Raw genomic sequence first — 22,607 nt, 5'->3', positions numbered from 1 at the left:
TGAGAAAACTCACTTTGCCAGGGATCACTAATTACTGCTCCTATATCCCACAGGACAGCAGCGTGTGTGTGAGTATCTGGGTGTGGCTCAATGAAACCAAGTAGGTTTGGCTGCTTACACTTGTATTATCTCTGGAGCGACTGGGGTTGTGCAGACACCGATCATAAGAGTCAACAGAGAGCTACCCTTCAACGCAGTGTTTCATGCAACATGCTCCCTCATAGAAAACAGCCACTCAACCATAACTGCAACACAGCCTTCTGTCAGGGTCGATCACATTCAAACACAAACAGATCTGTGTTACACGTGCTGGGTCCTGATAGGCTCAGTGCTGGTGTGTGTGTGTGTGTGTGTGTGTGCATGCGTGCGTGTGTGTGTGTGTGCGTGCGTGTGTGGATACTCGGTCTGATCTCACGTGACCTAATTCTTATCTTAATCCTAAAAAGCAAACAACAAATAGTTTTGAGTCATGCTACCATCTCTCTATTGCTAACACACTGGTGTTAAGCAGGAATAATGTTTGCCATCTCAGTTTTGTTAGATAGCATACCAACATTTGATAATTGGTACACTAATTAATCAGAAGTACACACAAGACTTCTGGTATCAGTTTTCAGGCACTGCAAATAGACATTACAAAACTGGCCCTGATGTTAGTGATAGAGTGGCTATGTACTTACAAGTTATTCATTAGTTTAAGTGATGTATTGTGCATCTTTTATGAAAAAACATGTTTCAACACAAAAGGTGAGATGAAGCAGAGAAAAGAAAAAGCACCTTTAACACAAGAACGGCAAACAGCATATGATCAATTTTCAAAAGGAAACACTCTGTGTAAACTCCAAAACCTCATAAATAACTGACCAAAAAAAGAAACCACTCAACTGCATAGCCAACTTACCCATAATAGAATTGCAAAAAGCAGAGGAAACTGCAGAGCCAACAAAATCTTAAAATGTGTCAAAAAAAGAAGAAAAAAAATCAGCCAGGCAAAGCACTTCACTTCTGAATTAACCTTAACGTTCCCCCTGGGATATGAAGTCGTGCAGAGAGCAAAACAAAAATTCTATGTCATTGAGCCGTGCCCGTCAGAATCAGGGAGCAAATCTGCACATTTGAATAAATCTTCTTAAACATAACTAAATTAAAAATGCATAACCCCACTTAATATTTTTCTATTAAATTCCTGGCTTGGAAATTATCTCCATGAACAGATGGTCAGTTGAAAGTTCTGTGTTTAGTTTATGTGGAGAGTCCCTGAGACACACACCATCCCGCCAATGGCTGTGTGTGTGTTTCTGTGTGTTTCTGTGTATCTGTGTGTTCTTTGAGGATGTTTACATTCCGCCATCACTGATCATGAACTTGGGTTCAATTCCCTCAGTTTAACCACACACATTTTTACACACACACACACACACACACACACACACACACACACACACACACACACATATAACAGGACATCAGCCCATCCTGGAGGTCAGGGACCTGCTGAAGCTGTAGACGGTATGGTCAGAGGGGTAGCGGCATATGTATGGGACATACAATAAGGGCCAATGTGAAGGTGTGAAGGTGATAGCTTGAATCTCAAGTAATATCTCACATTATAAGTTTACAGTAACATCTGTGAGCGTTTTTATATCTTTATATGACATAAATTAAGGCCAAAGATTTATCAAGCTGTTTAAAAGTATTTCGAGATGTGACATAACACGATGACTTTTTCATACCTAAGCTATGAATTAATATGCAATTAGGTTCAACACATGTCATTAATTACAAAATGACAAAGTATTGCGACATGGAAAATAACTTTCTTGCACAGGTGAGTGACAGCCATTTTAGAGATGAAAGCTGGTTTGGCAGCAAGTGGTGAGGACTGAACTAGAGGACAAATGTTTGACATTTAGGGAAATATGCTCAATTGCTTTTTTTGCCAAGAGTTCGTGCTTGAACACGAAACTGATATCAAGTTTTATCTGAGCATGAAGCTACTACCAACAGCAAGATTACTTAGCTTAGCATTGAGACTGGAAACAGAGGTAAACAGCTATCTTGACTTCATCCAAAGTTGACTAAATCCACCTATCAGCAGAGTTGGGGCCATGATCAACACCTTGTAGATCATTAATCTAAAATGTACAAAAACCTAAATGTAAAAATAAATGGCCAAAAATTAGTCATGGACATAGCAGTTCTATGCTTCTCCTTGGTGTAGATTGACCAAATTACATATAAAGTGTTGATAACTAATCATTACGAAGGTACACTCTAGACCCAGGCCAGAGGTTTCTTGTCTCCATCATAAGCTAAGCTAAGCTAACTGGCCGCTGGCAGGAGCTTTATATGTCCCATACAAACTTCAGAGTGATAATATCTTTTCATCAAACTCTTGGAAGAAATCAAGAAGTACTCAAAATGTCATACATTTGTGCATCACTATGTAACTGGGTTATATAAATATCTATTTTAATATATTTACTATAAAATATACACACTCCAGTCAGCCAGCAGACGTACAGTTGTTTCTGCTGTAGCAGTGTTATTTTAGATCACACTACTTGGCATGACCCGCCTTATTCTGCCTCTGATTGGCTACATCCTGCCGGTAAAGTAATGCACATGTGCAACTCTCATCACAGATTGAATAGAGGCAAGATGTCTCACTCTGTAGCTAAAATGGATCGTTCAAGACACACTAAAAAGGGATGCCGCAGCAATGCTCAGAATAATAATGTGTTTTGAAAATTATAGTATGTAAAACTATTCTACTAGGACCCTCAAACAGAAGAATGAACCAGAACATTAACATAATATGATCCAATACTCTAAAATGTCCTCCATCACAATTTTTTTTTTTTTAGTTTGTGTTAATGTAGCCACTGGTTTCACTTTCACCGACTCCATTAACCATCTGAAGGCATCCAAAAGCAACAGGTAGGCTGGTGATCCAAAACTGGGCAGCAGACTGTCAGGCTTGACCGACAGAGAACAGGAGGACCGTTGAAAGAGGTGAAAAAGTGATGGAAAGAAAGAGGCCATGAAAGAAGAGAAAAAGAGGAGAGCGAGGGAAGGAGAGGTGAGGGAAATACGGGTAAATACAAACTCAGTTTGGGATGAGCAAAGTGTTGCTCATCATTATGTGTGCCAAAGACATGTGAAATAGAGACAGACCTATACAAGCAAAAAAGAAGTTAGGAGAAGGGTGAGGAGGAGGAAGAGGCAGAGGAGGTCTGATAGCACAAGACACGAGCATCTTTTGATGTGGTTTCTGTCACATAGAATCAAAACACTGCTTAAAGGGAATGTGGAGCTAGTGTGTTGAGCTCATATAAATAAAAGAACTAGGGATGCACATGTGCATCTGCACACATACACCAGCTAAATGAATAAATCAGGTATCAAATGACATTCACAGAAGAATTCAACACCTCTACTTCTCTTTGTGCTTGAGTATCGAGGTTTGGTTACCTCACCACAAATGGCTGAAAAACCGGTCATTCTATCTTGTATTTTAGTATTAAAACACACCAGTTTCCAGAAGTCTGTTCGCTGCTCACCTCTCCAGTTTCTGAAGTGATTGTGCTTACTGATGGCTGTTTCCACAGGTTGGAAAATCTACTCAGCTATGTTGGCAGGATCAAAAATAGAGACACAACCTTCATTGTCAGCTGAAAATTGCTGTCAGAAAAAGTGTGATGAAAATGTCAACTGGCAGATGTACATGGTACCTAGAAAACTTGATTTAAGGAATCCAATAACAACTCAACATGCCCTTGTTCCTTTAAACAACAACAAATATTAACTAGTCATTGCAACCACAGCTTTAATGTCAGCTAAGATTCTATAGTCAAGCACAGCAGCACTTTGTTTGAATGCCGACATCAGCATGCTAACACGCAATGCACAGTGGCAAATAGGTATAATGTTTAGCTTGTTCACTATTGTAGTTTGGCATATTAGCATGATTACATTTACTTATTTACTAAACTAATGTCCTAAGTTGGGGAAGTATTTGGTCTTAAACTCAAGTGTCTGACTGATTTAAATTTTGAACTGATGAAAAGTCAGGGGATCTCCAAACCCATTAGAATTTCTCTGTTGGGCACCATGAACAATTGAACCAATTTCATGCAAATCAAAAGAGTTGTTGAAATATGTCTGTCTGTTATTGGTTAGGGCAAATTAACAGAAATGGCAAACATGAACTCAATGTCGAGACAGGGGAAACAAAATTGCATTTTAATCTGATTATCAAGCCAACAGACACCCATTGTGGCTCTGAAAGGTTTGTAGTTTGATTCTTATCAAAGATGACAATTGTAGTCCACTTGGATACTACTGGTTCCAGACTAAGATTCCTCTATCCATTTATACTGTTATGTTAGAATGTTCATCTCAAAATTGTTTTCTCAACAAAATCACTAAATGCATTGCATCAGTATTGCATTAATGCCTCCAAAGCTTCACCGGTAGTAGCAAATTATGGGCAAAGCCACGATTTTTGGGAACATGCTGAGCATACAGTTCAGCTCTGCTGGTTTGTTCAACAGGGGTGGTTTGCGAGGTTTCTGTTGAGGTTTTGATGCTATTTTTGCCATGACCAAGTCTCCATGGGAATCCAAGCTGACAAGATACAAACCATTAACAACCTCTTTTCAAACCTGCAGCAGGGAGGGTCTCAAATTCTTTTAAATATTATGACTGTATTTGTCAGTGCTCTGCTTGCACAAAACCTTACAGATTTTCAATCTTTAAATCTTTCCAATAAAGCACCATTGGTTGGATTCTCCTGTAAGTTCAATGACATTTAACATAATGATAAAAACACAAAGTTGATTCAGTCATTTCTAATTCAATTACGATCCCTGTGTATGACTTAATGTAATTAAAAGAATGAAACTAACACAACAAGACATCTCAGTTCACAAGCACAAAGAGAAGACAATCACAGAGAGACATGAAATCATGTCACTCAAATATACAATAAGGAGGTATCTGCTACAGAGATGGGTGATGGTACAGAGAGAGAGAGAGAGAGAGAGAGACAGTCATGGCAGGACAGGAGAGGATCCTGGTTGTTGGTTTACAGAGAAATGGGTCAGGCCAGTGTGGAGGAGGAGGAGGGGAGAGACCAGCTGAGGGAGGGATGAGGAGGAGGGAGTGACGGATAGAGAGGCAGGTCCAGACCTCATAAGCTCCACTGGAAAACTCACGGTCATTAATCTGATTAATGTACACCAACAGTTTCCCTGCAGCCAGATTCGGTCTATATGTTTCTACATATCAAGCAAGTGGAGGCCTGCGCGAGTATAAGTCTATAAGCTCCTCTGCTTCAGTATGTCTGCATTCCTGCAGAGTTTCTGAGAATATGTAGGTACACTTCGGGGCCTGGAAGCTTCTAACATCTACAGTATAAACAGAAGCATCTTGTGAAACTTTTTGCTCCAGCTGCAGTTACTCTGCCAACAGCTGGCCTGAGAAACAGATGTGTACCAGATCTCTGCTGTGTCTCTTCTCCGAAATGAGAGACTCGCTGTTTAAAAAAAGGAAAATGATACCATGCTCAAAATTATGATTGCTGTAGGCAGAAATAAACCACATAATAGGCCATGAAAAGCCATCCTTGTGCTGTACTATCAACTATCTATCCCTTGAAAAGGCAACTAAGGTACAAACAGGACTATAATCTATCTCAAAAAAAGTTTGGAAGTGTAACTTTGTTTTGGACTGAATTACGTATTGGATGAGCTCGCCCACAAGCTGTTTTATTAGACCTGTCTCTATGTTACAACCCACTGCAGTGTGTGGCTGAGCTGTAGCTGATGCTTCTCTAAAATGCCAACAGGACTTGATTATCGCTGCTTCTTCAGCCCACGGTGTAGTCAAGACTGCCAAGTTTGCACATACATGCTGAAAGGGGAGTCAAGACAATAAGAAAGTAAGAAGGAAGAAGTCTCTCAACACCGTCACAGTCAGCAGCTTTAAATCTTACACCAATGTTAAACAGTACACTACTCACATACTACAATGTGCATGGATCACAGCATTAACCAAACTTGACATCCAAAAAGGTTTCATTTTTGTTTTGAATTGTCTTGACATGACTAATCCATTAACAATCCTAGTTTGTGTGATGAAGGTAAGATGAAAGTTCAAAGTAAGAGTCTGTCATTTTGTGAAATACGCTTATTAGCTTTCTTGCCAAGAGTCACGTGAGAACATCAATACCGCCCTCATGTCTATATAATAAATATGAAGCTACACCTGCATCCAGTGAGCTTAGCTTGGCAAAAAGTCTGGAAATAGGGAAACAGCTAGCCTAGCTCTGTCCAAAAGCATCAAAGTCCACCCACCAGCAACCCAAAAGCTAACCGATTTATACAGAATGTCTTGTAAAAGTGTAAAAACATTGTGGTTTTATGTCATGTTGTGTGCAGCTATTTCCTCCTGCTACAGCTAAGCTATGCTCACCAACTACTAGCGCTGGCTTAATATTTACCATGCAGACTTGACAGGGGTATCAATCTTTTCATCTAACTTCCAGCAAGAAAGCAAATAATCATTTGACAGAATGTTGAGCTATCTGTAGAATGCATTACTGTTTTTTGTGCTCTACATTTGCATTTATATGCTAAATCTGTAAGAAAAAACATCAATATTTGTCACCTAGAGGAGGATATTTAACTTTGTAAAGTCATAGTTTGTTGTTATTCAAAAGTTAGTGTATGAACCCCGTGTCATGCATGATACTAAACTATTAGCAAATACTCAGTACTCATACTGTCAAATGGCACCTTGGCAGATAGATCAACCGGTGAGTCACAGAGAAAGTAATAATCGATTTCACTTAAGTATATCAGAAATATGTAATGTCAAACAGTGACTGTGAAATTTGTCCAATCACCTGGCAACACAGACAACAGCATATTGGGGGACGCTGCTACTGACGCATAGAGTACACTGCCAGCAATGCCCTCACAACTCAAACAAACAACAGTTTTACTTTGTGTCTTGTGAGCATGTGAGGCTTCAGAGACATCTGCTTGAGAAACATGTCATTTAAAGTTAAGGCTGAAGAATGGGTTACTGACTCCTCTTCACTAAAAAAAACACAAGGTATCATGCTTTTGCTTCAGATTTCCAAACTAGAAAAACATTGCAGCTGTTCTGGAAACTATATACCAATATCTGTTTCTGAATAGAGTAAATGTGAGGTAAGACAAAGGTAGTTCCTTCTTTTACACATTCAACACTGTCTAAATTGAAGCCAAGGATTTTGATAAGTGGTAAGCCTTGTATTTAGCTAGAAGAAAACTTCTACATCAGTCTGATGCCCATCTTTTCATGCTAAATCACATTTCAAAGTGTGTTTAAAGACTTAAGACTCAGGTATCACCTGGTATCACCGAGTTTACAAAAAGATTACAAATCCAGATCCTGAGAGGATTATAAGTAGTTTGTGGAAGGTGTGAGCAGAAATCATTGTGTGAAAGTCAATGTAAATAAAATTGTGGAATGGAATCATGAATGCAGCATGTTAAATGTTACAGTGCTGTCATCAGATGACAGGGGCACAAGAAGCGTAATGATGAGCCTTGAATTCACAACATAAACAGCACAGAAACCACATGTTACACAGGACAAAAAACACTGGAAGAATACAGCCCAGAGAGACAGCAGGACTTACCTTAGCAAAGCCGAAAATAGATATGGACAGATGTCCAAACAGAAGACAGCCTTTTGTCTCCGCAGGCCTGAGAGACAGAGAGGGACAGATAGAGAAGAGGACCCTCAGGCAGAAGCAACAGCAAAGGGAAAACACACAGAGAGGTTTTGTTAGACAGCACAGCAACATGCGGTTAGATCCCCCTGCAGACCAACAGTGTTCAGATGAGGCTGGGCCAGTCGCTGGATATATGGCTCAATGGCGGCTGGAAGGTGGCACATTCTGGGAGTCGTGGTGAAATGCCACACATGGAGCCTGTAGTGGACATCTAATGAAACAGCCAGAGACCAGCGGCCTCCTTTAGAAGAGGTCAGAGCAGTTAGCTCACACCTCTAAAATTACCTGCCTGGGCAATGAGATGAGAAGGGAGTGTCAGCTTTTAAAAATGCGATTTTTCCGTGAGCTGATTTACTAAAGTGATTATGAATCTGATTATGTTAGGCCTTTTTAATGTTTTTCCCACCTTTTAGAGACTCAAAACATGTATAAGATAGGACATCTATCACAGTAAACATAAATCATATGTTTTTATTTTATAAGTTTTCCAACAGAGTAGTATGGAAGACTAAAAATGTATGATTGTTTTTATTTTAAGTCTCCATATATTACTGTTTCTGAAATTTACAACTGAGTCATAACGATATATGACAACTTATTGTGAAAATCAACTTTGGATCAAGGGGCACTTGTGGCAGTGATCCTGACTTGGGCTATCAATCATTAGAAATATAATATCACATAGATTTAAATTTACAACTACTGAAGGTTTCTTGAACCAGAGCCACGAGCTCCATCCACTTCACAACACAAACAGTGAATGGTTAGTAATGAACACAGCATATAATAATAATAATAATAACAATAATGCAGAAACACATTAAAGCTGCATCATGGCATGCAGTTAGACATTAGAGAACAGTTAGAGGGCAAAGCGTGGTGCAAAGACAGGCCTGTTCCAAAGAAACCAAAAGCAGAAAATCAGCTCACTTCATTTGTCTTTTATACGAGTGCTTAATTCAGAATTGATGAACTGTTATTCCAATTACAATGAACACCGCATCAAGCTTCAAAAACAAACATTATGAGAAAAAAACAAAAATATCTAACCTTTAAAGGAATGAGAATATTCTCATGTTTGTATTCCATGTTTATTTAATGAGACAGCAAATTTGGCCAATAGTTACAGAATCCAGTCACGGTTAAAAAGATTGAATGCTGAGTGACAAAAAATTATCCTGACTTCTTGATTGACAAAAACTTTTCCCTGGTCATTTATTATTATAATAAAGCTGGAATGTCATCTTTTCCTGACCTTGGATACACCAAGTGATTTTTTTTTACTGTATCTCCTTGGTTGTCATATACATATGATAATAAGTCGTAATTGCTCATTTCATCAAAGCATATATTACTGTCATGAAGTATCACATTCTTGAAAACATTTCTCGTGTTCATGAATCAATGAAGTGACAGCAGGTTTTGTCAGGAACTCAAAGTTGTGAATCACATGTAATTACAGGTCTTCGCATTAACATGTCACACTCCTACTCTTCTGGTGTTCTCACTACTATACTGTCTGACAACCCGAGGCTCTGTGTCTAACTGACAACAAACCATTGGGATGGTTGAGTGGTAGAGGCGAGTCAAGGACAGACAACAAAACGAAAGCAGATCTACGAGAGGTGGAGTACAGCAGAGTGAACGAAAAGGACAACTCAGCCTTGTTCCCACACACACAGTTGCACTCCCAGCTCATCTCTAGCTCTAACCATAACCACATCAGGGAGGCCATGTTGGGCCAAAACTGCCTCCCTGCCAGCTCTGCATCCAGCCCTGCAGCCTGCAAGCGCGACGCAGGCGAGGGCTGGCTTGGCACAATCTGTTGCATGTCGCAGGCAATACGGCAAAAGATTAATCCAGAACCTGCTTCTCCTGCTGCTCACATTTGACTCCAGCCTGGCTGCGTTAAGCCTCGCTGTCTAGAAAATGTAACAGAGAAATCCCAGGATTTATATTTCTTAACATTATACAGCTTTAACCAAAACTTCCTGAAAGCAGGTTTCTAAGAAATCGAGCAAAAAACATTTTTTAAGACGAAATAGGAGGACTATGGATTCTCAATTGTAAGGATTTGCTGCGTTATAAGTACAATCAACATGACATCTGACATAAATTAATTTCCAGATTCTTGTTTTTGTCATTCTAGGCTCTTTCCGCTTTGTTAGTATGTTATTACTTTCATTCCTCCTGATCTATTAAAATGTTTTTATATAAATCAATTTCATGAAAAAGCTTTTAGAGGCGTATACTATAAATAGAAGAAATATACTTTTCTACACTGTTATTTTAGGTATCCTTTTATGTAAAAAAATGCCTTCCCAATAAATTACTAATACTAATGTTTTCTAACATTTGATCATAAAGTAAGAAACTGTGATGGGGAACAAAATACACATGCACATATTGTTAAGGCTTCAGCACTTGGTTTTAAAACTCTATGAATCTGACAAGAAAAAAAAAAAACAACTGAACTACTGTCCTGGGATGCACTGCTTAAGTTTTTGACGTCAGGTGTTGCTTTATTAAGTTTTAATTTTAAAAAAAGCACAGGCAGTTGAGTGAACCAACCAGAAGAGAGCATGCAGACTGGGCGGGGCTTAACGTTCAGTGTTGACATATTTCATGTCTACATGAAATTCCACTTGCCTGGCAGGATTTGAAGCCTGAAGCTGAGGGAACGTTTCGACCTGCCTGCCTGAGCCGCCCCTCTATTCATTGTACTGTAGCACTGCTGCTTGTCAGGAACTCCAAGATCTCAGATTTCTGTCAATGATCATCTGATGAAACCTTTAGTGGTTAGAAATTATTCAGAGGAGTTTTATGTCTACTCAACATTCACACAAAGCATGAAAACAAATGGTAATTATTCTCGTTTGCCATGATACAGGCTCCGATTCACAAAGCCTTTTTAACTAATTTTATGGTTTGAGGTCTGTAAACTTTCCCAAAGTCAAGCAATGTTGCTTCTTCGACGTTTTGTTGAATGAAACCATGTGACCATAATTACGCAAAACCGAAAACATGACCAGTGATGGTAAATTAGAAAACATCAGAGAGATTTTTGAAGGGCTACAATCAGTCACATTTTCCATTACTTTTATGTGGAAAAGTGGCAAATACATCCTTATTCAGATGTGATTTACTTTTTGGTGACGTGAAACCTTAAATATCCATTACACAACATCGCTTACTTAATACAGTTAAATCACATGACACTGTTTAACGGAGGAAGGTAACAAAACTTGTCAGACCCCCAAAAATTATCCCCAAACTCTGCAGCTTTATTTAAAAAAAAACACTTCCCTCTGTCTTTAATTATTGTATTGGCTTACTTGGCCTCATTCACACCTACCAAGACAGGAACAGTCTTCTGCTTTGACCTGCATTTCACATAACTTGCACAGAGGAATATTAACTTATTTCTGTTCAGAATATTGAAAGTTTGTATCTAGGCTTCTTGAATCTGTCACCACCTCAGTTGTTGCTGTATTACTCCTTTATTTTGTTGTAACCAGTTTTCTTACTGAGACTATTCAAATTTTAGGTTCTATTTTTATACAGTCAACTTGCGTGTTATATATACATATATGCAAATAAATAAAAACAAACTAGTCAACTGTACACTCAACAGCACACTGCGGCAGACTTATACAGTTAGTTACAAGCTGGTAAAGAAATAGTTTGGCAGCTTAAGAGACATTTTTGCCAAGAGTTGGTGGACACTGAAAGAGGGCTATAAGAAGAGTGACTGTCGGACTTCTTCGTAAGACGTACAAAAACGTAACTACAATGGGATGGCAATGTTGCTCAGTATTTGCTGGGCACTGAGCAAAACTATTAGCCATAAAGTCTTGATGAGCTAATGGTATGAGAAAAAGCGGTCAAAGCAGCTTTAAAGCTAAAGGTTAAAAACTATCCCTTTAATTTAATCTGTAAACTTAATATAACTGTCTCTAAAAATGTTTGATACAGTACCAATATGTACATTTTTTTGCTGTTTGATCGACACTGTCTCTTTACGGTTTACTATCTGTTCGTCTTTTATATGACATTGGAGGATGTGGGATGTGGTTGCGTGACATGATCCGTGGGAGACAAAAATACGGTGAACATTATGGGCAGGAAAAGGAAAAACAGTGACATCACCAGCGCCTTTTGAGAAAGTTGAGGGATTTCAATTTGAATACTAAGTGCTATATCGTCTGCAAATGGATCGATATAGATCTTAGCATTACCAAGACCAAGATGAGTGAGAACCTTCATCTACATTTTCAATTTGAAGCACGATGCAGACACAGCCCCTTAAATGTTAGCCACAACAACTTGATAAGCTAAGTCTAGCTAACTATGTCAGGGCTGTACTCTGGTTAGTTTGTTTTGGGGGGGTTTCTGCCCCCTACTGGTAAAAAATACCCTAATGCAGCTTTAAAATATTACCATTGATGAAGAACAGCCCCTGTAAGATTGTGTACACTTTATAAGGTCTATATGTGGGAGATTTTGATAAATAAGACAGAGGGTGCATTTTTCCAAAGGGCAGGCACACACTAGCAGTCCTGCCTTTGGCGCTAACATTGACTCATGGCGTGGTCGAACTTTACTGCAAAAATATTAACTTATCAATAAATTCCAGGTATTATTGTAATGAGGGATACTTCTCGAGCCACTTTCTTTACAGTTTAATATAAAAACAGAGGCGTTATCCATAAACTGACAAGCATCTGTAAAAGCTAACAACGTCTAGCTAGGTGTAAGCTAACCTCGGTACCAACTGTCAGTGCGGGGCATTTTGAGGACAGCTCGGTTTGGCGACTGTGAGAAAGTTACTGACGTTACACACGCAGTAATATGTAACGGTATATATATTAAAAAAAAAAAAAAAAAACGCATAACAAGCGTGCTGGGCGTCAACGTGTGCTGGCCGCTCACACAGGTGGGCTCGCTTACCTGTTTCGCTCCGACCTGGAGTCACGAAGCAAACCCCAAAGCAGCAGAGTCTGACCGCCTCTCCTCTCCTCTCAGGCTGATAGTTTCACGCTCAGATGTGTGTCTTCGCTCAGGAACACAGCAGAAAGTCCTCTTCTCAAGCCTCCACGAACTGCGACATTCTGCGGGTTTACTCCACCGTCACGCGTCGGTCCCCCACAGCCATTCATCCGATGAGAAGATCCGACCTGAAGCGCTCCTGAAGGAGGAAACTCGCCGTCGCCTCACTGTTTTTCCTGCCACCCTCGGATAAAAGAAAGAAAAAAAAACTTAAGTTGGATTTCCCGAGAGACGAGGAGGAATAAAGAGTGAAGTGTGTTTGTCTTCTTCGGAGGAAAATGAGAAACAGTTTTCGGCTGTTAGGTAATAAGTGTCTTCCCTCCTCCGGTGCCTACTGGCGTCTCTGTGTAATCAGATGCTGCTCACCACAATATCCATTCATCCTATTACACAGTTTAACCCTTCACTGTCTGCGGCCAGGCTTTATGCTGCCTTCATGGACCATCGGACAAACCGCAACCGCAGGCTTTGAAAAACAGTAAACAGTAAAGTAACTGTAAACATGACGAGTCACCTGAACACAGAAATATAAATACAGTGAGTTAAAAAATATATATGATATAGTTCTGCATTGTTGAAAATATAGTTTATGTTTAAATATTTACTTAGTTAATACATAATAGTTCAATTCAATAATCAGGTCTCTTATTTACAGGAGTTCAACTTTTCAGTGTTTTGTTTCCTTTTCTTTAAAATGTACGTTGTCATTAGTAGTTGATATTTAAAAATATTCAATTCATTCGCTCGTTTTTGTATGCCTGCAAGATAAATGATCTTGTAAATTTTACATTTTTCCCTCATGCCTCAGGCTTTCATTTCATTAAATTTCCTCATTTGTTATCATCAAACAAAAAAGGCAGGAGGTAGTCAGTGTACACCCTTGTATACCTGTGTCAAAACAGCTCAGTCAAGTAGATCAATGTTTTTGTGTCGGTGCTGACAGACGCACACAAAGAAGTTTCAACAAGAAACATGTTAAACATTCTCTACCGTATGAAGATAAACATGGAAGTATGTGTTTCGAGGTGTACCTGAACGCACCATTAACCCAGAAAGACCCACTGACAGAAGTGGGTTAATGCGCGCGCGCGAACACAGACACACGTCACGTTCATATGGAAACGTGTGATATTTATTTTTAAAAAATCATCTATAAATTATACAAATATATTATTTTAATTCCCACACAGATCCTCACTTTAACACACTGAACATTTTTTCTTGTTTACATGACATTGATTTACCAAAGCAATTACTGAAGATTTTGCATTTAGCAGTAAAAATGAGCTAACTTTACGAACAGCGCCATCCTCAGGATGCCACAAAATCACAAAAACACTCCACAACGGGCCACAGTACTGAAATGTGTCAGATTACATCAAACTAGCAATCACAGCAAACATGAAAATTATCTCAAAGGGTGATTCACTGATCAAAGCATGTTTTCATATAAAGAAGCATGTTCTCCTTAGTCTCTCCTAACAGCTGAAACTATTACAGTTTCACTCAACAAAACACCTTAAGACACAAAACAAACACCTGGAAGAATGTTTAAATATTGGCAGAGGTGTGACTTCATTCACAACAGAAAGATAAACTCAGAGCTCATCCTTCGTCATGCTGAGCTTCGACGTTAGGGCTCCTTAACGTCACCGGTCCTCTGCTAGCAGCAATCTGAAGTTCTTCAGCTCTCTGATGCTTGTGGAAATCCTGTGGGACATTTCATGGAGAGGTAAGTAATCAGAGGCGGCAGGTGTACACAAGTGGAAACAGTAACAGAAATGTGATTTCAGCTTGCGTATGCTGTCACTGCCATTAACAGCAGTGTTTACACGGATAGAACGTGAATTTCATTTTATATTCTGCAGTATTTATGTTAGCTTTGGCTCATCTCTTAAGTGAAAAAACTTTAAATGAAGTGAAGTTGCATCTATTTAGACTTTTTTTCCTGCAGTGTGATATGTGCTATTTATACTCTACATGCCTCTGCAATTCCCTCTCAGGTGCACATAAATTGAAATGAATTTTATAGTCAATTATTAAAGTCAAGTGTAAAAGAGATGATCCTATGTCTTCCTTTTATCACAGCACCTTTACTAAAAAAAAAAAAAAAGATTTCAAAACCTTGCTAAAAACATGTGGGTGCTCTGACTTTCTCTGAAAATAAAAATGACTTATTTTGACGCGTGATGCTGACGGACTCTTTCACCTTCCAAAGGCGTTGAACAGGGAGACGATCTCCTGCCGGCTGAGCTGGAAACTGGGTCGCTGGTCGCTGGATCCGGGCAGAGCTTCAATCTGTCGCTCGGAAAACAAAATCTTCAGTGATGTTCCTAATCCCTGAGTCTGATGAGAGGGAGAGCAGCAGAGATCACAACAAAGCAGCAAATCACAACAACATACATAATAAACCGCTTGACTGACAGCAGATCGTATTGTGAGAGAGCACTCGCCTGCAGTTTCCCCCACAGTCGACACTTGAAGCAGCCCACGCAGTCCATGATCCTGGAGATGTTGAGGAAGGCCAGTCTGACGTCCTCCTGGTGTTGACACAGCAGAGGAAAAGACTCATCTCACTTTTAGGCTGAAGAAAAATCTTAAAAACTAGAGCTCTAATGAAAGAAAAATAGGCTGGACCTGTGTGACTTAATCAATATTCATCTCTGCGTGTGACAGTGCAATGATGAACTGCAACTTGGGTCAATAATTCAACAACAGTCTGGACTGAATCTGTGAACTCACTCTAAACGCTACAGATCCCAGTGATGAAGACATAAAATCTCTCTCATTGGCAAGAACAATCAGCGATATCGATCAGCCTTTTGGAATTCTTGGCTCTAAAAACACACTGAACTAGTCCTTCTGTCAGTTCTCTTCTCTTGTTTAGTGACTAAATAGGTATAAAAACTTTTCCCTGTGAAAGTGAACCTCCAAGGGGCTGCCGCAAAAGCAAAAAGGCTGTGGGAGATAGATGATGATGCATGGTGGCTGACAAAAAACAAGAAAAAACACAAAAGCTAAAGCATTCATTCTTTTGCAGCTGAGAGTTAATGCTTCTGTCTTTGAGGCCATCACCTTTTACACTTTCATTATGTCATTATGTTTCATGTGAAGGGTAAAATAACTTGTTTCAGCTGATATTATCCAGACTTTTGAGGATATGAAGCTTTCGAAAGGAATCTTGCCACGTCCACAACAGCCTTGTTTTGTAAATTCAGTAGTATTATCTTTTAATTCACTTCAGCTGAAGTCATCAGTCTGTCTGTGACTTTGTCTCTACAGTTCACACGTTCAGCTGAGTTTTAAAAGGTTGCTGACCTTCAGTTTGGCTGCTTCCTTTTCATCCCCAGCAAACAGAGACGTCTCATCAAAGTGCAGAGGGAACGACCTGGAGGAAAAAAAGTTGTTAGTCATACAATAAAGCACAATAAAACCACACTAAAGAGAAGTGATGACATCTTATTGGCATTCAGTGACATTAGGGGGCTCACACTGATAGTGCTTTAATAAACTGAAACATTAAGCACAGATTTCACAGGTAATTTGAACTAAAAATAAAAGTAATTTCATAAAAAGTGAGAAATTAAATGAGAGCCGGACCGTTTCATTTGTCATCTTTGGGGCTGATGATTCCGACATTTGGGAATATAGAAAAACAATATTGATATTTCGGCCAATACACACACCTTTCTTGCAGTGATCACTTGTGGCAGAGATAAGTAGGTGGTGCAGAATATTTTACACATTAATAATAAGCTTCACTGAGAATTTGATCAAATCCAGCATCTTTTTCTGCATCATACTCAAGAAGACTGAAAATTGGATGGAGAACGTGATCTAAACCTCCTGACAGCCCGTTCTGGTGTCAGCGCCGGGCCTCGGACTGACCTGGCCAGCTGCAGGATGTGCAGCAGCAGCTCCTTGTGCTTCTGGTCCTCCTCCGGTCGGCCCGTGTACAGCTGGAATGACGGCTGCTGGAAGAACGGCAGAGCTTTGGCCAGCGCCCGCAGCTCTATCAGGTACAGGAAGTAGAGGTTGCGCAGCCTCTTGGGCCCCTCGCCGGCCGTCAGCTCCGAATCGAAACGCTGCCTGAACTCTGACACATTGTGACCCCACTTCTTCTGAAACCAGCTGTCTGGGGGTGGTTAACAGAGAGAGAAGGAACGCTGAGTTTAACGTTGAAGCAACCGGCGGCAGACGCCTGCTTTGGTCGGAGAAACCGTAAAAATTTCGTCTCAGAGAAAATCCCGATTCTTGAAAAGAATGGGGCGAATAAATGGCCGAAGGACATGTCTCACCATCCAACAGGTATCTGGCGCTGAGGTGTATGTTGATGCTGGCGTGGAGGCCTGAGATGAGCCGGTAGAAGGCCCTCTTCTCCACACACTGACCTGAGAGAGGCACAACCAGAGAGAGCTGTCAGGACGCCGCACACACACAAACAATCCACCACTGTGTCGGCCTTCTTCAGGCGAGAGTCATCTTACCTTCCAGCCAGCTGTAGAAGGTCCTCGCTGCAATTAATAAAACAAACCAGTGTTAAAGGGATAAAACTGACCGCTCAGATGGTGCGAGATGACGCCACAGACCACTTACCTTCGCTTCCTGAGCTGCTGTGGAACGAGTTGGGAATAAGTGGACGCCTGACAGTATACGGCCTGTGAGGAGGAGGGGGGGAGTGAAGGTAAAACACAAACCTCTGCTTCATTTGTCAGTTAGATTTCCGAGATGTGACAGGACATGTAAGCAGTCGTGCTCAGGGCGTGAAATGAACATCCGTCCTGTTTAAAAGCCTTTTTCTTGGTAAGTGACGTCAGGTTACTGGTGTTTTTGACTGGGGCTAAACCACAGTCACGCCACGCGTTCTGCTTTCTCATTAACTATGGGATGGATTGACATGAAGCTTTGCACAAACGTCCACGTTCTCCTCAAGCTGACATTAACATTTAGCTTCTACACGACTGCACGACTGTGGACTCTTGTGGAAGCTCCCTGTTTTCAACTGTGAGTGTTTACTTGAAGCAGTTCTCCTCATAGATGCTGTTCCAGATCTGCCAGGCCTCTGGTCCTCTGTAGCCTGTGAAGCGCTCCGGGTTGAGCAGCAGGTCGACGTACTGGGAGTCCGGTGACCGCTCGTCTGGGAAACAGCAACACTTTAGTCAGCTGCGAGTCTCTATTACAGCATGTTTACTGTAAGCAAAGGGTGATCCAAATCTGAGTAGACCGAAGTAAAAGCTGGAGTAACACGTGAAGCAGCAGTGTCATTCAAGTTCCCTAAACTCGTTTGTTCTTACATTTACATCTGGACTATAGCAAAGTGTGCCTGAACGTCACAAATCTATCTGCATTATCGTTTGTTTGTTTGTTCAGTTAGTCATTTGACTGAATATTACCGTCAACCACACAGAAGCGCTCGGACTCGTCGTCATGTCTGCTCCAGTTGAGCAGAGCCTCTCTGGTCTCCTTGCTGGAAATGAAAAAAAACAAAAAAACAAAAAAAATGTACATGCCTGGAGGTCAAAGGTCACACAGGAGGTTAAAGTTGTTGGGATGCAGCCGTTTTGTCTCTGCAGCTGAGTCAGAACTGAGTCAGAACATCACTTTCAGGTGTTGTGACATCTCTACGTGTTCTGTAGTGACACCAGTAATGTTCATATTCCTTCACGTCTGTGAGTACTGATGTGTGTAATGCCTTTAATGTTGATCTCTACATTAATCTTTTATCATCTAGATTGACTCACCTTAAAGAGACATCCACGGCTCCGAGGTGCTTCGCCTGCTCACATTCAACCTGCTCGTTTGCCTCTGACGAATACTGAACACGCGCACACACACACACACACACACACACACACACACACACACACACACACACACACGCATACATATTAATACACAAAATGAGTGCATACATTTACTCTCAGTCAGTGTTTGTTTAAGTGCCATATTTTTCCTGTAGTTGATCACACACTGAGGGGTTGAAACCACGAGGGAAAGGCCTTGTTTCCATCTTCTCCTTACACACTATTACAGGTTATCACCAAGCTGATGATGTGATGTTGAACTTCAGCTGATGATGATGATGATGATGATGCAGTCCAGAGTGTTTTCTGAAAGCTCTAAAGTTTGTTGTATCGGCTGAGCGCAAACAGCCTGAAGCCGATCCCGATGGACTCACCTTGTTGTGGGAGGGCGACCGGATCCCCTCTGGCACTTCGTTCTGTGGGCAGACAGAGCTTCAATCAGAATGATGCGAGTAAAGCTGATGAGACAGGCAAGGAGGAGGAGGAGGACGAGGAGGAGGAGGAACTCACCGGAGAGCAGGGCTTCACCGCACAGTCCCTCAGACCACAGTGGCTGCTGGCCTTCCAGAACGGACACGGCTTGTTCAGGTTCACCTGCGGACAACAAGAGCGGTTCATCCAAACGCTTTGTGTGTGTGTGTGTGTGTGTGTGTGTGTGTGTGTGTGTGTGTGTGTGTGTGTGTGTGTGTGCCGTGTCTGACCTTGTAGAACCTGAAATAGTCGGACTCCAGTAGAGTTTGAAGTTTGGGGAACAGTTTGTCGTTGTTGAAGCCATCGATGGTCTCCACATCACAGGCGCAGTCCTCCAGATCTCCTGTGACCTGCGTTGGATGGAAAAACACAAACACACGGATTATCATCTTCTGAGCATTCATCTGAGAGAAACTGAACTTTATCTACAGGATCCGCATACACCAACAATTTAAACTGGCACTAAGACAGAAAGCAGCTGGCAGTAATAATGGCAAAAGAAAATAAATAACACCGGGTTGATTTCCAGTGAAGTCTGAGCTGATCACTGGGGTCATTTGGGAGTCATTTCAAAATAGATTTCAAATACATTGCTGCTTTATATCACCAAGTTACCATGAAACTGGAACCTGTAAAAAGAAGCGTTACAGACAAGTTATGGAGAACTGACCGAACAGTATCGGGCCAATGGGTTTACTTTCAGGTCTAATGTGCACCTTTCATTAATCACACATATAAAACAACGTAAAATGAATTTCTCTCTTCATGTTTGACACCCTGATGTGGTTGACTCTTTAGTGGAGGTGGCTGTCTGGTCTCCAGGTGATCTTTTTCTTTCTTTTTCTTTTCTTTTCTTTTTTTTTTTTTTTTTTTACACCTGTTGCCTATTATAGGCACACAAAACAGGCATTGACCTTTTACTGTGACATTTTAACAGAACAAAGTATATGTCTTATACTGAGTGTACAAAGTGCCGATACAACAGAAAGAAAAGCAAAGTTCATGATGCGGGTCAGTGAGTGACAGCAGCGGCCCACCTGACAGAAACACCTGCCGTCTGCTGATCCTGACGCCTGGAGGAGGAGGAGGAGGAGGAGGAGGAGCGGGGCGACCACCAGCTTCATCGCGACCTCTCTTCTTCTTCTTTCAAGAAAACTGTCAAAGTCTGTGTGTGTGCGCAGAGTGTGTGAGGAGAGCTTCACTTGCTCAGTGAGAGCAGCAGCAGCTGGGCGGAGGCGGAGATCTGATGTGTAATTTTGCTTCCTGCTCAGTGGCTTCCTGTCATTGCCAATCCGCTACGTGTGGTACGTGACCCGGTCGATCAGTCGCTGCGGTCAGACTCACATCACTCCAGTCTTCATCATCATGCGTTCATATTCAGACATGTTTAATCTGTTTTTAGGCTCTAGTCTTTTTTTTGTTCGTTTTTTAAACTGGGAGTGTTTTTTTCTTCCTGTTCGCTCCCAAAACAGTCCGACTGAAACCGCCAGTGTGTTAAATTATTTCACGGCAGCATCATGAGAGTAGTTCCAGGAGATTACAATGTTAACCAAAACCAAAACAAATGTATTAAGGCGTGTTTCCAGACGGACTCAGATCATGTTCCTGCTGTTTTAAAAGTTAGAGTTCATGTTGATGGATTCAGCTTTAAAAGTCCAGGTAACGCAGTTCAGTGAATGAGCCACTAGGTGGAGCTAAAACACTTTATTTACCTCCAGACATCCGGTTCACATGAACAGGGAGGACTTTGGTTTTTTCCACACATGTAACAATGATTTTTCTTTTCATCACTACTAACAGTAGGCTGATATTTACTGACTACAATGTGACCAGAATCTGCCAGAATGATAAGTGAAGAGTTTATGATGATAAAGAATTAAATTAATTGATTTTAAGAATTTAAAAAGTTTTTTTTCTTTCTTTTTCCTTTTTATTTTAATAAGCCAGCTGTAAAAGTACAATCAGAGTCTACATTTTTATAATAGGACTATGCTTTAACTTTAAGGGTGTCATTTGATAGTTTTTCCTGCAGAAAGACAGTGTTCACTGCAAAAACATAGTAATTTTCTGTAACTTGCAAAAGACATTACAGTCACCATTTTCTTTATCTAACTGTAAAAACTGTACTTTGACAATCGTATGTTATAGTTCAATTAAGAATTCTATAAGAAAAAACATAATTATTATATTATTATTATTATATAATTAAATAATTATTCAAAGATAATTACCTTGAAATTGCAGACTTTCAGTGTTTTTATTATCACATAAAAACATTAAAGCTGACAGTAGAATTAAAAAAGAGTGTGTACAGGGAAATTTAAATTTTTTGTTTGTTTGTTTGTCTTTGTATATATTAAATAGTTTAAGATTTCAATCTTTCATATGGTCCATATAACACGTGAGGTGTTGCACACATACCAGTTCAAAATACAGGTTCTTTACACAACATCTATTGTTCTTAAACTTTATTGGAGACGGTATGATATCGAGGAGTAAAATCTGAAAATGTAAGAATTAAAGCAAACTAAACTGGCACTATGTCTCAGTGGCAAACTGTACGGAAACAAAAAGAAAATTAAAGAAAAGAAAAGCTGAGGTGTCCCTGGTGTGCATTTATTTGAGGAGACCTTTTTCCTCATTGATGAAATACTTTAGTGATTCATGAATCATCACTGTGCCTTTCTTTGGTTTCTTTGACTGGGTCTCATAAGTCTTTCATTCATATATTCTCCCTTTCGTCTAGGGTCTTCTGCATTTTGGGGATTTGACCCCTCCAACATCCTGGAATGCTATGAGCTCCCTCTGCTGGAGGAAGTTCACTCAGTGGCTGAATGACTCCACTGAGAGCAGGAGCAACTAACAGGAGGGATAACAGGAAAAGACACTAACTGCATTGAAACTCACTGGAGGGTGAAGAAATCAGTGGGAGAGGTCGAGGGAGAGTCAAGATTGATGTAAAAAAAAAAAAAAAAAAAAAGATCTAGAAAGGCCATTATTTTGGCTGCTCTGTTTGTTATGTATACCTGCATTTGACCTTCAGAATACAGTGCAGATGTATAGACTGACAAAACAAAGATGAAGAGTACAATGGTATATATCGTTAAAACTGATCTAGGCGGCTTCTATATGCTTATTAAAATGTAAAAAGAATTGCTAAATTTATTTGTAAGAAAAATAATCTTTATCTTCAAGGTCCGTCATACAGCCATCTGACAATACTCAATAATACCCTCCAGTAGTGTGCGGTGTCAGAAGTATTCAGTCAAGTAAAAGTAGGTGTACTACTGCATACAGTACAATATCTGGTGAGAATATTACTTTGGTAAAAGTGAAAGTCACCCATACAGATATTACTCGAATAAAAGTCTTAAAGTGTCTAATATAAAGTCTACTCAAGTATCCAAAATGAAAGTTATACATATATTTACACATAGTGTTTACTATGGGCTGACTGATTACCATGTCCGGCATTCAGGATTTTCCTTATTATC

General features: G+C 40.3%; 2 protein-coding genes and 1 long non-coding RNA gene across 5 annotated transcripts in view; 1 reads left to right on the top strand and 2 right to left on the bottom strand.

Moving 5' to 3' along the window:
- The window catches only part of pacsin3 (protein kinase C and casein kinase substrate in neurons 3), a 35,146-nt gene extending 21,347 nt beyond the window's left edge, over positions 1–13,799 (bottom strand). The window contains exons 1-3 of one of the 3 annotated variants that reach the window (XM_037096734.1): positions 12,740–13,799; positions 10,439–10,579; positions 7,694–7,760 (exon numbers count right to left, since the gene is read on the bottom strand). The gene's annotated coding sequence lies outside the window, so the exon portion shown is untranslated. The remainder of the gene's footprint in view (positions 1–7,693; positions 7,761–10,438; positions 10,580–12,739) is intronic. The other 2 variants (XM_037096733.1, XM_037096735.1) reach the window with 2 other exon arrangements.
- Positions 13,800–13,952: 153 nt separating this feature from the next.
- On the bottom strand, positions 13,953–20,386 carry ero1a (endoplasmic reticulum oxidoreductase 1 alpha). Its single transcript, XM_037096731.1, has 15 exons — positions 20,151–20,386; positions 19,344–19,463; positions 19,153–19,236; positions 19,017–19,058; positions 18,580–18,653; positions 18,232–18,305; positions 17,855–17,975; positions 17,435–17,496; positions 17,326–17,352; positions 17,137–17,229; positions 16,727–16,973; positions 16,157–16,226; positions 15,292–15,378; positions 15,048–15,184; positions 13,953–14,548 (listed from the first exon to the last, which is right to left on the bottom strand). Exons 1-15 carry the CDS (start codon positions 20,235–20,237, stop codon positions 14,488–14,490), a joined length of 1,386 nt encoding a protein of 461 aa, XP_036952626.1. The 5' UTR covers positions 20,238–20,386; the 3' UTR covers positions 13,953–14,487.
- Positions 20,310–22,095, top strand: LOC119018782. The gene is made up of 2 exons (XR_005074864.1): positions 20,310–20,417; positions 21,860–22,095. It is a non-coding gene; the product is annotated as an uncharacterized LOC119018782 (long non-coding RNA).
- Positions 22,096–22,607: the final 512 nt, after the last annotated feature.

The sequence above is a fragment of the Acanthopagrus latus genome, chromosome 4 (assembly GCF_904848185.1).
Source record: "Acanthopagrus latus isolate v.2019 chromosome 4, fAcaLat1.1, whole genome shotgun sequence".
NCBI classification, from domain to species: Eukaryota; Metazoa; Chordata; class Actinopteri; order Spariformes; family Sparidae; genus Acanthopagrus; species Acanthopagrus latus.
This window is presented reverse-complemented; position numbering and strand designations above follow the sequence as displayed.

Coding starts and splice junctions, on each gene's coding strand:
- ero1a (XM_037096731.1), bottom strand. CDS start 20,237: ATGAAGCTGGTGGTCGCCCCGCTCCTCCTCCTCCTCCTCCTCCTCCTC. Junction 19,237..19,343: donor ACTATTTCAGGTTCTACAAG/GTCAGACACGGC, acceptor TGTTGTCCGCAG/GTGAACCTGAACAAGCCGTG. Junction 17,976..18,231: donor GCGCTTCTGTGTGGTTGACG/GTAATATTCAGT, acceptor GCTGTTTCCCAG/ACGAGCGGTCACCGGACTCC.